At 31.0% G+C, this 17753-nt stretch overlaps 1 protein-coding gene across 2 annotated transcripts in view; it reads right to left on the bottom strand.

Moving 5' to 3' along the window:
- Positions 1-9588: 9588 nt before the first annotated feature.
- The window catches only part of LOC136978343 (patched domain-containing protein 3-like), a 28048-nt gene continuing 19883 nt past the window's right edge, over positions 9589-17753 (bottom strand). For both annotated transcript variants that reach the window (XM_067274048.1, XM_067274049.1), the window contains exons 5-7: positions 11696-12134; positions 11297-11612; positions 9589-10451 (exon numbers count right to left, since the gene is read on the bottom strand). In XM_067274048.1, coding sequence (XP_067130149.1) covers positions 9810-10451; positions 11297-11612; positions 11696-12134 — 1397 coding nt within the window. In that variant the 3' untranslated portion in view covers positions 9589-9809. The remainder of the gene's footprint in view (positions 10452-11296; positions 11613-11695; positions 12135-17753) is intronic.

The following is a 17753-nucleotide window of genomic DNA, read 5'->3' as shown; positions in this document are numbered from 1 at the left end:
TTATATAGATTCTGTTGCTCTATATATGTATATATTTGAATTGATTATTAATTGCTATATTACGAAGAGGAACTTAGCTTATATAACGGTAAATTATTAGCTATTAAAACAATTAAAGGCATATTTAATCTAAAAATTTATCGAAATGTAGTTAAAATTTTACAAATATCTTTTAAATTTATCAATGTTGAGGATAGAATTGAAAATAAGTATGTGAAATTGTTCTGGAATTCGTATTACAGTACAAGTATTAATGGCAAAATTATTCATATTCTACAAAGTGAATATTAATTCGGCTAATTTTCTAGTAAATTTTAGTAATCTATCAACGATATAATTAAGATTATAAGCATAACTTCAAAGGAATTCATTAATATACTTATAATAAATAGCAGTTCATTGATTCGATTTTGATTAAGGATTATATTTAGAAAAACGTTTCAAATGATTAAATTTAGCTTAAAATAAATTTGTATTTGATACTAATACACAACAAGTAATAGATACAATAGTTAAAATTAGTTTATATGTATTTATATATAATGTCAAAGAATTGAAATTCTTCAATTACAGAAACTTGTAGCAACATAAATGAAAATTGTGACACTATTTAACATTTTCAGCAATAAATTCAAAGTTTTAATAAATTTTCCATGCTACAACTAATTCAATATTAGGTTAATTTGCACATAAGCAATCCAAGATGGCGGCTCGTCTCTGAAACAGTGGGGATGCACGTTCTAAGCTAACCTAACCTAACCTATTCTAATAATTTGGTTGGCAATAATTATAGTAATTTATTAGAATAGGTTAGGTTAGGTTAGGTTAGTACGTGCGTCCCCACTGTTTCACAGACGAGCCGCCATCTTGGACTACCTAGGTACACATTAACCCAATATTAACTTAACATAGGAATTTTGGTTAACTCATTACCTGTAAAGTAAATTTCATGCTGACTTCGTTAATTTCAATAGATAAAGAACAATTTCGTTCGTCATTATTGCATGATTAGCAAGTTTTTTCCAACATATTTAAAGATTTTTTATTATTAAAAGTTACGATGTTATTGCATTATTAAAAATGTGCAAAAAGGGAAATTATACCAATATCATAAATCATTTAAATTTTTGATGGAATTATTCATATCAATATCCAGAATCAGTTTATTATTATTTAATCTGGGAATAGCAAGTCATTACTGCTCCTGAGAATGTCATTACAATCGATGTCAATGGATTCACGAAGAAGCAAAAATGTTACGTAGTGCCATCTTATTATATGATATAATATATACAAATTTTATGTAATTAGTAGTGTAATCAAGCATTTTATTGGCATAATAATAGCGAAATATGTTACTATAAATGGAATTGGAAAAGAACGGATTCTATTGATAAGAATTATACTATATATTAAGAACTACATATCAAACTTTTAATCTAAGGAAAGAATTTTCTTTCGTTGGTATTATCTGATCGAAGATGATTGTCATAGTTTGAGAAAGAGTTGAAAAGAAATTAAGCTAATGGAACAGAACAGAACCTATGTTCTACATGGCATGAAGAGGATTAATGATAATGTTGATATAAAAATATGTAGTAATACAATACACTCAGATATAGTATAGTCAAATATAGGCCCTATAAATACGGTAACTCGCGGTAATGATAAAGACAATGGACCTATGCAGAGACTTTTGTTAAAGGGGTGCAAATAAAAGCACAAGTACCAATTTTTAATTTGTCATCACTGATAATTTCTTAAGCTTTTTGCATTCTCTGTCTGAATTTTTGTTCTTGTTTTGTGCCAAATTTCCTCATTGTTTTACCTCCTTGCTTCACGACTCACGCCCATGATAAAGGCTACATAAAGAATCTTTAAGCAAATGATTTTCTTTTTTATTTACTATATATATATTTAAAATATGGACCAAATGTCAAAATGATACGGTATCACAAGTGATACCGATTCAGACTCGGTGATCCATGTGATTATAATTAAAATATAAACCTATTTTCAGCGATTGGAAAATTTTACATTATTTATTTCACTCTTTTATATTGTATTTACGCCAAGTTTATATTAAAAAGACATCAAAATCTATTTGCAATTATTACACTTTATAGCGTAAAATGTAAAGTTTTAACCGAATTGCTAAATTATTTATAAAGATTTCATTCATTTTATCTTAAAATTCCTAAATCCAAGTTTATAGATAAAATACGTTTAAAATAATATATAAGTTCATGTAACAATTGGGTTAATGTAACCCTTGGTGCCAAGATGGCGGCTCGTCTCTTATTCCAGCAAAGAAACAGTGGGACGCACGTTCTAACCTAACCTAACCTATTCTAATAAATTACCATAATCATTAGCAACCAAATTATTAGAATAGGTTAGGTTAGGTTAGAACGTTCGTCTCCACTGTTTCCTTGCTGGAATCAGAGACGAGCCGCCATCTTGACACCAAGGGTTACATTAACGCGTTCAGCCCTTAGCCCGAGATATCTCGGGCAAGTTGTATAGCGTTACAAAAAATGGGGTCCTTTAGGACCCCTAAAAAAATTTTTTTTTTTTTTTGATTTTTCGGATGTTTTCTAAGTCTCCAAATTTTTTGAAAAATTTTTACCCGCGCGAAAAAATTTTATTGCGAGTTTAATTAACCTTTAATGACACGCAATTAACGCTTAATGGTTTTTTTATGGGATTTTTTTATAAAACTTTATTCATCTTTCTAAAGTTCTAGTGCGTCGATTTTACTTCGGTAAAGTTATTTAAAGCTATTTTCTGATGTCAAAAACAGCATCCAATAGTTTTTTAATTTTTTTAATTAATAGATTTTATTATATATACGTTTAATTAAGTCGGGGGGTCGGAAATTTCAATTAAAATCGTAATTTTAAAAAAATATTTAGAAATATACCGCCATCTAGTATTCACCCTACTTTTTACCCTTCTCCTCCCGAGAGTTTCATGAGAATGTCCCGCGAAAGACGACACCAGCTGTTCTCAAGGTCATCCAGCTGTGTAAACAATGACACATCGGTGTCAAGTTTCGCGCTAAGGCGAGACAAAGGAAATTATACTTTGAAGCTTTTTCTTCAAAATATAACCACATTTCTATAATTTTTTTTTCGTTTTTATGTTTAACTAGCATTAAAATTAAAAAGTATTTAATTCGCCGCCATCTTGACACCAAGGGTTACATTAATCAAAAATTGTTACCGAATAATGAAAAAAGTAAAAATTTCAGTAGATATAAAAAAATCAAAGTTATTTAACATTATATTATAAAAACTATACTACAAGATTAAGCAATTTTTAAGACATCAGTTTGATAAAAAATTTAAATATTTAAGGAGAAATAACTGAATTTTTATATTTATCTATTTGTGGCATTCGCACGATGGCTACGGACTATAAAATTTATGTAAATAGAACTAAAGATAAATTTAATTGTGCACGGTAAGACGATAAAGAAAAGTTTATATTTATTCAGTTTACTGCGAAGAATTTGCAATTTCAATCCATGATTTTTTAAGGAAAATAATAGAGAAAGCTTCGTATTAATAATAGATGAACTTAAGATGTGTTTTTCTAACTTAATATAAAAGAAAGTTTTGGTAATCATTCATCCTTTTAAAAGAAAACACAGATACTTAATTAGACATAGAAATGCAGGAAAAAGAACATGCTAAGGCCATTAAAAAAATTTCGAGTCTGGTGACAAGGAAGAGAATATAACAACCAAACTAAAACAGTTTTATATTCCCTTACCAACTCGGATAAATTGTTTTTTTTTACCAACTTTATTTATATTTTTGTAATTTATAAAACAATTTTTACGTGTTAATGTGACAGTGTGTTATTTAAATATTTCATGCGGGCCCTCTAATAGCCTAAAGGGTACGTTTATTGGTAGGAGGAATCTTCGATGATGGCCCTTTACATCACACATCGCATGCATCACACATTACATCGCAGATTGCTCCTATGCGATGATGGCCCTCTATGCCTAAAGGGTACGTTTATTGGTAGGAGGAATCTTCGATGATGGCCCTTTACATCACACATCGCATGCATCACACATTACATCGCAGATTGCTCCTATGCGATGATGGCCCTCTATGCCTAAAGGGTACGTTTATTGGTAGGAGGAATCTTCGATGATGGCCCTTTACATCACACATCGCATGCATCACACATTACATCGCAGATTGCTCCTATGCGATGATGGCCCTCTATGCCTAAAGGGTACGTTTATTGGTAGGAGGAATCTTCGATGATGGCCCTTTACATCACACATCGCATGCATCACACATTACATCGCAGATTGCTCCTATGCGATGATGGCCCTCTATGCCTAAAGGGTACGTTTATTGGTAGGAGGAATCTTCGATGATGGCCCTTTACATCACACATCGCATGCATCACACATTACATCGCAGATTGCTCCTATGCGATGATGGCCCTCTATGCCTAAAGGGTACGTTTATTGGTAGGAGGAATCTTCGATGATGGCCCTTTACATCACACATCGCATGCATCACACATTACATCGCAGATTGCTCCTATGCGATGATGGCCCTCTATGCCTAAAGGGTACGTTTATTGGTAGGAGGAATCTTCGATGATGGCCCTTTACATCACACATCGCATGCATCACACATTACATCGCAGATTGCTCCTATGCGATGATGGCCCTCTATGCCTAAAGGGTACGTTTATTGGTAGGAGGAATCTTCGATGATGGCCCTTTACATCACACATCGCATGCATCACACATTACATCGCAGATTGCTCCTATGCGATGATGGCCCTCTATGCCTAAAGGGTACGTTTATTGGTAGGAGGAATCTTCGATGATGGCCCTTTACATCACACATCGCATGCATCACACATTACATCGCAGATTGCTCCTATGCGATGATGGCCCTCTATGCCTAAAGGGTACGTTTATTGGTAGGAGGAATCTTCGATGATGGCCCTTTACATCACACATCGCATGCATCACACATTACATCGCAGATTGCTCCTATGCGATGATGGCCCTCTATGCCTAAAGGGTACGTTTATTGGTAGGAGGAATCTTCGATGATGGCCCTTTACATCACACATCGCATGCATCACACATTACATCGCAGATTGCTCCTATGCGATGATGGCCCTCTATGCCTAAAGGGTACGTTTATTGGTAGGAGGAATCTTCGATGATGGCCCTTTACATCACACATCGCATGCATCACACATTACATCGCAGATTGCTCCTATGCGATGATGGCCCTCTATGCCTAAAGGGTACGTTTATTGGTAGGAGGAATCTTCGATGATGGCCCTTTACATCACACATCGCATGCATCACACATTACATCGCAGATTGCTCCTATGCGATGATGGCCCTCTATGCCTAAAGGGTACGTTTATTGGTAGGAGGAATCTTCGATGATGGCCCTTTACATCACACATCGCATGCATCACACATTACATCGCAGATTGCTCCTATGCGATGATGGCCCTCTATGCCTAAAGGGTACGTTTATTGGTAGGAGGAATCTTCGATGATGGCCCTTTACATCACACATCGCATGCATCACACATTACATCGCAGATTGCTCCTATGCGATGATGGCCCTCTATGCCTAAAGGGTACGTTTATTGGTAGGAGGAATCTTCGATGATGGCCCTTTACATCACACATCGCATGCATCACACATTACATCGCAGATTGCTCCTATGCGATGATGGCCCTCTATGCCTAAAGGGTACGTTTATTGGTAGGAGGAATCTTCGATGATGGCCCTTTACATCACACATCGCATGCATCACACATTACATCGCAGATTGCTCCTATGCGATGATGGCCCTCTATGCCTAAAGGGTACGTTTATTGGTAGGAGGAATCTTCGATGATGGCCCTTTACATCACACATCGCATGCATCACACATTACATCGCAGATTGCTCCTATGCGATGATGGCCCTCTATGCCTAAAGGGTACGTTTATTGGTAGGAGGAATCTTCGATGATGGCCCTTTACATCACACATCGCATGCATCACACATTACATCGCAGATTGCTCCTATGCGATGATGGCCCTCTATGCCTAAAGGGTACGTTTATTGGTAGGAGGAATCTTCGATGATGGCCCTTTACATCACACATCGCATGCATCACACATTACATCGCAGATTGCTCCTATGCGATGATGGCCCTCTATGCCTAAAGGGTACGTTTATTGGTAGGAGGAATCTTCGATGATGGCCCTTTACATCACACATCGCATGCATCACACATTACATCGCAGATTGCTCCTATGCGATGATGGCCCTCTATGCCTAAAGGGTACGTTTATTGGTAGGAGGAATCTTCGATGATGGCCCTTTACATCACACATCGCATGCATCACACATTACATCGCAGATTGCTCCTATGCGATGATGGCCCTCTATGCCTAAAGGGTACGTTTATTGGTAGGAGGAATCTTCGATGATGGCCCTTTACATCACACATCGCATGCATCACACATTACATCGCAGATTGCTCCTATGCGATGATGGCCCTCTATGCCTAAAGGGTACGTTTATTGGTAGGAGGAATCTTCGATGATGGCCCTTTACATCACACATCGCATGCATCACACATTACATCGCAGATTGCTCCTATGCGATGATGGCCCTCTATGCCTAAAGGGTACGTTTATTGGTAGGAGGAATCTTCGATGATGGCCCTTTACATCACACATCGCATGCATCCTACATTACATCGCAGATTGCTCTTATGCGATGATGGCATAGGAGCAATCTGCGATGATTGCCCCCTATGCACACATCTTGCATAGAGCCTGAAGTGCTTTAAATTTCTCAATCTAGCATTAATCTTCCAATTACACAATACGAAAGAAAACTTTCTTCCAATTTCTCCGTACTTAAATTTATTTAATTCCTGTTAATCTTCGAAGTGCTTAATTAATCAATAATATAAATTTAATCATAAAATATTAACTCCGATCCATTTTGAGACTAATGATTTATGATTGTGATTATTTTAATTTATATTACAAAATTTATATTAATTATTTTACTAGTGATTTATGTGACTTTTAATGATTTTACGCGGAATTTAATAATTAATTTGCTTCAAAAATCGAAGGAATTTTACAATTATTTATATTTAAGAAATTGTTTAACAATTTTTTTTTTTTTTGCTCGTTAATTTATTAAATTATGTTTAATTTCTTTTCAAAAATAGATTTATAGCAATTTAGTAAATTCTATTTAATCCAAAATATTAAATAAAGCCGATAAGATTAGAGATCATTGTACTTATTTTAAATCTAATTTGATATAGGAAGAAGAGAAAACATTTATTTACAAAAAAAATGTAAAAGTTTTTATTATTATAATTATTAAATATTATAAATTAATTAACTTATAAAATTAATTTTAAGTTTATTAACAAGAAATAACGATAAATTTCGTTGAAAAATAAAAAAATAAAAATTGTAAAATTAAATACAAAAATTGATTTTAAAATAATTAGATAAATTGCATATTAAAATTATTCATTTTTTTAAAAAATGTTTTTAATTAAATTATATTAATAAATAACTTATATTTAATTTTTATTATATATTTTTTTGTCATTAGGGAAGTTACTATAAGTTTAAAGCATAAAAATCCGAATATATTGTTTGCTAATTGAATAAAAATTAGAAAAATGTCTCGCACACGTTATTAATTATACTGATAAATGATAATTGCAATAAGGATAAGATTATTAACAAGTTTTAAAGTGAATCATCCTCTTTTAAATTGCAAAACTAAATTCTTAACTATTGAATTAATTTCGATTATACATTATTATAATTAATAAAATAACACATTAAGAATTTAGAAAATTAATATAAAAAACATTATAGTCCATTAAAATTTCTGTGTTTTTTTTTTTTTAATTTTTAAATTAAATCTTCTTTTATAGAATAAACTTTAAATGTTGAATTAGATGCCAATAAAGATTTTTTTTTTTCAATAAATATATAGATTTATGTACTTAAAAGCTTATAAATTTCTGAATTTTCTTTATATAACTGAGGTTATCACTTTTCCGCCATTTTTCCATTAGATAAAACATTTATTATTTTCGAAGTTAAAGCAATTATCTTTACTTAATTACACAATAATTAACTTATTTAACTATATTATAAATAGGAATTTGATATAACTTACATTTGAATAATGTTTTTTCACCCAATTTGAATGAAATGGAGCAGTAGATGTAAGATAGACCGTTAGCTTGTCCAATTTCTCCTCTACCCAAGATAATGCTTATAGGCGTTATCATGTTGTTGTTGATAAATCATTTATGACATCATGCAATAGTTTTATATTAAGATTTTTTTCTTCGTTATACGTTATGTAGATTTTTAAAAAATTTATAAATTATTATTTATTACAAAACTTCTTTAAAGCTTGTAAATATTTTATATTATAAAGATTAATTTGGGAACCCAAACAGAGGGCCCCAAATTAATCTTTTAAAAGAAAATATACTTCCCCATAAAATTCCACGAAGAAAAATATCTGAACGTGGGGCCTCCTAATTCAAATTTACTTGGGCACCATGAAATTATAAAGCGTTATTGATGTTATAAAGATTATTAACAACCCTAGTACAGGTATTGCATTGATAGGAAGATATATCAAATTATAACTTAAATAGTTTAAAAAAAAAAAAATTAAAAAGTAATTTATTTCGTGTTTGTGCTTACTTTATATTATAAAAATATGTGAAAATTATATATATATATTTTAATATAAATAATACATTTTTCTAATGAGCATTTATTTTAGGGTAGAATTATTATAAAAGTGTGTGCTTCTGTAATAAGTTAAACAGTATTAATTATATGTATACACTAATAGAAAAATGAAAACTAGTGATTTCTAATGTGCATTAAAGCTACACACACATATATATATGTAGCTTATATATATATATATAAAATGGAAAAAAAGCGTTGAAATTCCGATTACACGATCCCCAGTGCAAGGTACGAAATTCTTTACTTTCAAGATAAGGTATCGAAGCAACTCATACAGTTGTGATAAAATACAGTTTAAAATGATTAAGTCATCGAAATAAAATATATTTTTTCCAACTTCCATCTTTTAAAAACTACACTAAATTATCGATAAAATACTTTTTATATTATTAACGTAAAAAAAGAAATGATTAATTGATAGAAGGTAACTTCTTAACAGTATTAAACACAGGAGAGAAAAGTATTATTAAAATCGTTTTATTCACTCGTTTAAAAACATGATAAAAAAAAAGTTCATTAATAATTCATAGACGAGAATGACTAGAAAAACATTTTAGTACAAAGTTATGTAATTTTAAAGTTATGAATAATTTCTATACTTAGTAACATAATTTAAATATTATTTATCCACTTCGTTTATAATGATTTTGTGATTTTAAGTTGCTGTTCTATATAATAATAATATTTAAAAAATCATTTTGAGATAATAACTTAACCTCAATTTCTAATTATATATATATATATATTTAAACAGGATATATAAAATTATTAATAACGTTTGTAATTGTTTAGATAACAAAATAATTTTTGTTTTATTATTTAAAGGCGTTTCGATATAATAAATATTCATGATTAAATTAACATAATGCGAATTATATAATTCATTTACGAGATAATCCGTTGTAAAATATTTAAATAAAATTCTGTGTATGCTATGATAATTAAGTATAAAATTTGTGCTATATTATATTATTATGAATTATTCTTTTCACTTGTTTTCGGAATGTTCAGCAGATATTTGAGAACGTTGTCCATCTTCATCTGATTCCATATCACTGTCTTGATTCTTCTCTTGTTCGTCTTGACTTAACTTTATTCTTATAGTCTGTTCATGATTAATACCGTTCTTTCGTTTGTCTTCTTCCTTTTGACAGCAGTTAAAAATACTAAGAAATATTGGAATCAGCAATAAACCGTGAAGAAATGCAAATAAGATGACTAAAAATACAATTTTAAAAAATACTACAAACATATAAGAAGGCGCGAACGATAGAATAAAAACACCTAAAATTGTAGATAAACATCCATAAATAATTGGTGCACCTACGGCATAGAGTGACCATTTCATTTTTACATTTGGATCACGAGATTTAGTTACTTGAAAAATGTATGAAATGTGAGAAGCGTAATCCACAGAAAATCCAACACACATGATGAGGTTCATCATAGATATTGTATCTAATCTAACAGACCAGAATGTCATGTATCCCAACACTCCTATTTGGATGGAGATGATGGAAAATGCTACACATGCGGCACAAATCAAGTTGGGAATGAAGATGAGGAAAATAATCATCATTACGACTGCAGCGATGCTTATTGTTTGCAGGCAGATACCCCTCACTAATATCTGTAATATTTAATAAATATATTGTTAATTGAATTATAATTTTATTAAATAATTAATGTTTATTTTAAAAGTAAATTAATTATAAGTGGCAAATTCTATCGCATAAGAGATTCGTAAATATAAACGAAACACAACGTTGAAGATCTGCAATTTTTTTAATATAAAAAGTAGACAATAATTAGCATTTTAAGATGATTTTTTTATTTCAAATTTTTTAATACTTATATGAGAAGTTCGCGGAACACCAATCTGCATTAGACCGCCGGGTGAGAATCATTAATTTAGATATACGAAGGCCATATTTATCACTGTACAACATGAAATTTAGCTGGGATGCTTCACCAGATATTAATTTAACTCTTGACGTCGATCTTAGAGTATTTAGTAATAAAAATTTATCAATTATCCGTATACAAACAAATTTTGATATTACCAATCACAGATATCGAGTAAAAAGAAACATTCGCGTGAAAACTTTGAGGGTTGGGACCATCGGGCCAACATCAGATTTAATTAATTTAATTAAAAAAATTTTAAAATTGGAAAATCCTCATCGTAAAAGATCGTAAGAGATAACTGTCTATAAACGAAGTGTTCGTTATCAGATTAATTAATTATACAGCTTAATAAAGCAACGAATTTATGCCTAAAATATTATTTTATTTAAATGTTAAATAGGAAAATATGAATGTCAGCAGGAAGTTTTCTAGAAAAGATGTTTATAAAATGGAAAACACTGTCAAAATACTGAAGTAATATTTATTTACTTTCTTTTTGTTGCTATAATCTTAAAATTCTATCGATACTTGATACGTTTTAAAATATTTATAAAGAAATATACTTACGTGCTGCTCTACTAGAGGTAAATATCGAGAATACATCGCAATTGGTAAACGAGTTTCATCTACTGTTTTATATAAATACAACAACATCTCTTTCTCTAACTTTGAAGAATAAGTGTTCATTGTCTGTATGATAAAACGACTAGCGAGGATCTCCGTCGAGTTTTTATTGAAAATAATATCCTTTTGAAAATATTTAGCATAATGAAATTTCAAGAAAACGTTTTGTAGTCCGTCTATAAATTCTTGTTTATTTTCTAAATCGAAACTTCTCATAAGCCGGCTAAACTGAGAACTTCGAGAAAAATTCAAGTAATATCTAAAAATAATAAAAAAATTATATTAGTAAAACATAAAAAACATTCTTTTTAAAAACTGATTTAAAAAAAAATATTGCTTAACCTCAACCAAGATTGTGTTAAAGACGAATCTCCGAAATAAGAAGTGTTTTCTAATCGTTGAAAAAATAATTCTATTTTATTCTGTATTTCGATATCAGAATAATCGATTGGTTCTTTAATAACAATTTGTATTCTATCGCCATATTTGCCAAAATAAGACTGTCTTTGTTTTAGAAAAGGGATTACGTAAGAATCATAAGGAAATACTAAATAACGTTCTAGTCCTTCTTCGATATTCCAACATCCAACTAGAGCCATGGCAAAGTACACAAGAAATGCTATCACAACGCAACCTTTTACGATTGGTTTCGATAGAAATTCTCCTAAATAATCTCTTAAAAATATACTTAAATTATAATCTTCTTTAAGTTGTGAGTTTTCAGAAAAGACATCGTCATTTCCTCCCGTGCATAAAAGTCTATACAAGAAACTTTTTTCTCCTGTAGGATAAAAAGAAAGATTGGTTAATAATAAATCGTGAATAATTCAATACAAATTAGTATAGAGTAGCATTTATTATTGTGTAATCGAATTATAATCTATAGCATTCTATAAAAATAAGATTTATTAAGTAAATGAACAGGGTTTGGAAGAGGTGAGATGGATACCGAGACAGTTTTAAGTGAGGAATTTCATCCATCTTCGAAATTCACAAAAATATATTAATAAAATTGATAAAATATAAATAGATTTTTTATTATTAATGAAAGAAAGCTTTAATCTACATTACTTTCGTGTTTTTTTTTTTACGTAAGATTAACGGTCTGTTGGGATAATATTAATTTGACGTAATCTATTTAGTTTTATAATGAGAAATTATAAAGAATAAAGGCAAATTTAAGTTAAAATGTGTACTATCTGACAAATAGTGAGAGATTTTAAATTTAAAGACTTCTGTGATCGGACTGAATTCAACTAATTCCAGTAGTCCGGGCCTAGATCATGAAAAATATCAGTTTAGTCCACACTAAACTGATATTTTTGGACTCTTCTACACAGTCCAAAAAGATCAGCTGTTTCACGGATCACATGTTCAAATATTTCAGATATTATCTTTTGAATATCTACAGTAATATGATTTCAAAGATCAGCCATATCTCTAATTCTTCTGTGATATACTTCAGATCTAATGAATCCCCAGACAAAAAAGAAAAAAATCCCAAATCAAGTGAGTGTGATATTCGTTAGTGAGGTCCTCCGATGACAATCCAACGATGGGAAAGATGAGATAATCTCAAACAATTGTTGCCTGATTCATTCTGAAAGATTACTGTGTACCATCTTGAAGAAGCAGGGATTTAAGAATTGTTTGAGCATATCGAGGTACTGTACTGCACATGGTTCCTGTAATTGTATAGCCTTTAAAAAAAGATCCACAAATAAACCTTCGATTTATTATGCCAGTATAAAAAAATTTGTAAAGTACTGTATTTCTAATTTCAACATAATAGAAAATCACTTTTGAAACACTCTGCATGTTTAGAAATAAAATGAAAGCACGTGTCTTGAAATGGCACGTGTCATCATTTTATTTTCAGGTCTGATACGTAATTTTTAATTCAATTACTTAACGCGAATTGCTACAGGCAAATAAAAATAAATTATTTAAACAGATACATTAATATACCTTAAAAATTGTTTTGTTTTTTTTTTCAATTAAAAATGTTTGTAAATTGAATTTTTCTTTTGGAGAATATAATTTCAGATAATTAGATATAAAGACCAACAACTGCCGAATTATCGGGCTAGCAAATGGCTATAGTCGATAATTCGGCAGTTGTTGGTCTTTATATATAACGGGTTAGTTGTTGTTTATTTAATTAGATATTACTTAAAAAAATAAAAATTTCAAATTTTATTTATTTCAAAATATTTAAATATAAAAGAATATTTTGCCACCAGGATCTTGGTTCGGTTCCGCTATTTAAAACACCGCATTTCCTTTACCCAGTGACGGATTATAGTGCACCCTGCGCCTGCACCTCACCGGCAATTTAGAGACCCTAGATATGGCCTAAATTTAGATTTCGGTATTCTTAAGTATAGTAAAGAATTTATAAAAGATTGGTTTGAGACCTTCTGCTGGTGGGACCCCAGGCAATTGCTCTTATTGCCCATAGGATAACGCGCTTTTACCTTCTTATTCCGTATAGCCCTCATGTTGTTATAACAATTCCTTGTTAAGAAAAGTTTACTTTTTTTTTAAATGTAAAGTGTTGTATCGTAAAATACATCTGAAAAGGTAAAATAATATTTTTGAACAGCTTAAACAGACACTTTTGTATTTCAAAATTTTTAATGTTTCCTTAAAATTCAATTGTAACTTTAGTCTTTTTTTCTGGTTTCTTCTAAATAATAGCATATCTGCAAACTTTTTTATCATCGAGCTCCAAAATCCCTCAAAACAGAGTTCCTCGCAGTCGCGGAGGCTACGGGGTCACTGCATTTTTACCGAATTTTCAACTTTTGTTTAATAATTTCAAATAAAGATGGCACTACATGAAAGACGCGATCTCCAGTAGATGTAGTACTGTATATAAACTTATATATTTACCACATCCATTGTTACTATTAAGTTTTCATTACATTCCATTGCATATTAAATCAATCATCTAGATTAGAAGTTGGTTTATTATTCAGTTCACGTGTTTGATAAGAAACAACGAGTAACATTAAAATATAAATCGCATAATTTTATATTAGGAAAATTTTTAGGTCATTCAACGCATAACAATCGATCACAGTTTGTATTAAGGATTATCAAAGATACCATTTAGGAAATTGACTGATGTGTCAATATAGGTCCTCTGTGTATCAGAAATAAGTTCCTGCGTTTCCAAAAACAGAAAAAAAGTTTATTGTGTTTAAAGATCACTAAAGATTTTTCTTTTATATCGAATATAATTATATATAATTGTAAGAATACAGCAAAATTTCATATAATAGATTTAATACAGTAATACAGTTGTGTAATTTAAGTTCTATTGTTCGTTAGAAGATTACTGACGAAAAAAAAATAACGAAACTCATTGATTTCCTTTACAAAACTAGTAATTTTGAGTATAGTAATGTCTCAGTTTTCATTCCAACCAGTTATTATAGCGGTTTCGAATTGTTTTTCTGAGTTTTCAGAAATTCTTGAATAATAGACGAAATTGCTTGAATAGTGGCTACTATTCGAAGAATTTCTGAAAACCTTGAAAAACAATATAAAATTAATAAATACCGTACACTACGGTAGATATGGTCAAGAAAATTTTAATAGAAACCCAATAAAAATCCAAAAATGTCTAAAAAAACGGGAAAAATTTCGTGAATGTGTGTGTGTGTGTAGATTTTTGGCATCTATTTCGTTTAATAGATTAGAATGGGGTAAAGATTAAGAAACGAAATTTGGCATGGTAACTTGTGTGGGCATCGATGTTATTAAATTTTGGTGATTGAAGGTCGAGGAGGAGGGAGATAGAAGGGTGATTCGATAATAATTTAAAATATAAAAATATAAATTAAAAAATATAAAAAGTTTTTAATAACAGAATGCCATAACAGATGGCGCCACACACAATTTCATTTATTATAGTGCAATTGAAAATAAAATAAAATCATTTTTTTAAATAAAATCTCGTAACAGCTGAGAAAGTTACGCAAGTCGTTGCTGGATTTTTTTTTAATTTACTGTTTCTTCTACATATGTGATAACTCTTTTCGTATTTTTCTAAGGTAAAAAAATGTCCATAGACAAACACCAAGAATACTTTGAGGGATCATTCTATCTAGATGAAAGAGAAGTTGAGGCGCAAGTACAAACGTTAAACTTGTACGGCAAGCAGAAGTATACGTTTGACGTTTGAAGTCCAATATAAACGTTGCGGCGCACGTTTACAACAATATCCCATTAGTCAGTGCGCGATGTTCATGTCGTGCACTGACTAATGGGATATTGTTGAAAGATAGCGGAAACGTTTAACGACGAGGAATGTTACCAGCGAAGGTAAATAAATAAATTAAACTATTTTAAAGTATTTATAGGATGTTTAATAACACTAAATAATTATTTTTAATTAGCGTCGTGTCTTTTACAGTAAGATAGGACGATAGGACTACTTCATACTTTTGTCGAGGGAAGTAGTGGCTTATGTAAATCCGAAAGCAGCTCGGAAAATTATTATTAGAAAATTTTCAAACCTATTACGCTGTTGATGATAGTAGATGCCGTGGAAGAACAAACCTACTTTTACAGAATTATATAAGCTATTATGAAGACAAATACATGTAAATTCTATAGGCACTTCACATCACTTGCAAAAAAATTGAATAATTAAATAATTTCTGGATTAAAATCGTCTGTTTCTTTACAATATTATTCATAAATGTTTAAATAATCATTATTTTAATAAAATACGACATAATTTTAACCCCAAACACAAAAAAATGAAGAAGTTTAAACCGATCTTCTACTCGCCATGCTAGACATAGCGAACGCCATTATCGACCATATAGAATTGTCAGATGGCGGCGATCGTCTGTTTCCCGTTCACGTTTTGGGTTGAATACGTGCGCCTCGACCTCTCTAAAATATAATTTACTGATCTTTATATGCATATTTCAGTAAATAATTCAATATTTCATTTATTTATATAAAAGAGGATGTTTGTTTGTTCAATGTACACTCGTAGGCCATTCAACCAATTGCTACGAAACTAAACAGTTACGTTCAAATACTTCTAACTTAGATAAATGTCGTACATTTCACTCCAAAATATCTATTGGATTTTTGTAAATCAATCAATTTTTATCTACATTCGATTTACTGATTTACACGTTATTTGTTGGCAGGAAATTTAACAAAATAATAAAACTAAATATAATTCTTATAAATATATATATATTATATGATGATATAGCGCGTCTATTTCGCTCTATACCAATTTTTAAACGGCACTTTCTTAATTCTAATATGCACTGTCCTGTAGCCTAGTGCATAAAACCACTGAAAACTGGTGGGTTTGGGCATGGCCAACGAACTTGCCACGTAAGGTTTTCCGTGTTTTATTCACGTTAATAAAACGTAAATGGAGTCCAACTTTCCCTTTTGCAGTTGCCGTAATTAAATAAACAAAACTAATTCTAACGATCATTTGTTAGTCCATGAAAATTGCAGCCCGGCATTATAACGATGTCAAAATGCCGGGCTACAACTTTTCGTTACAATGTTCTTAATTCTTTTAGTTGTGATATTGCCCATGTACACTACATCATACTTTTCCTGTTAGCAATAGAGCCGTGTCGGTCATCTATCTAACTCTGTTCAGAAGAAAATTTTAAATCGAAATAACGTTAATTCTGTTCCAAACTAGGAGTTTCTATATAGTTAATCTGGGCCTACTCTACATCCGCTTTCCATATCTGTTTTTGCCTTTTATTTATATGTCTGCTTTCTCGAGATTAAGGAAGGACAGACCGACAGACGACAGTCGGAATTTATAGGACTACAGTTTTTCAAATTGCAGCCCAATAATTTTTCTATAAACTCAATATTTACGAGAACGTGTTGTTTATACAATCTGCTGCCAAAATGTAAACATTTTATTATCACATAAAAGGAATTATTCTAGCATTTTTACAAGTTTTACATGAAATCTTTCGGACGTTAAAATTAGCAACTTCGATCACATGCAGGGACCTTACAACCTGTCTAATACGGATCGCTTTTCAAATATTAAAAATAGGCCAGTATTAGTTAGTAGTCGTTGACCATCCTCTCTTCTGGGAGGCGGTCAATGATTACTTTTGGTTGAATTAACTTCAACCCCTTTTCACAGCAGTAACTTCTTTCTATCGAACTATCGGTACGGTGGCATTCGAATTTGAAAATTGCATAATAAAACATATTTTATGCTGGCCGATTATCCTGTAAGTGGTTTCCGAGGGTTCCGAGTTTAAAATATTTGGTGTATTTTTCGCGAAATTTAATTGGTTGGAAGATTATCATTTGATTTTACAATTGCTGCCTACTTGACCAATGAAATTGTGCCATTTCGTACCGTCCGAGTACGGCA

The sequence above is a fragment of the Centruroides vittatus genome, unplaced genomic scaffold, assembly GCF_030686945.1.
Source record: "Centruroides vittatus isolate TY-2023 unplaced genomic scaffold, ASM3068694v2 contig_506, whole genome shotgun sequence".
Taxonomy (NCBI): Eukaryota; Metazoa; Arthropoda; class Arachnida; order Scorpiones; family Buthidae; genus Centruroides; species Centruroides vittatus.
Note: the sequence above shows the minus strand (reverse complement) of the source record. Positions and strands in the feature narration are given on the sequence as shown.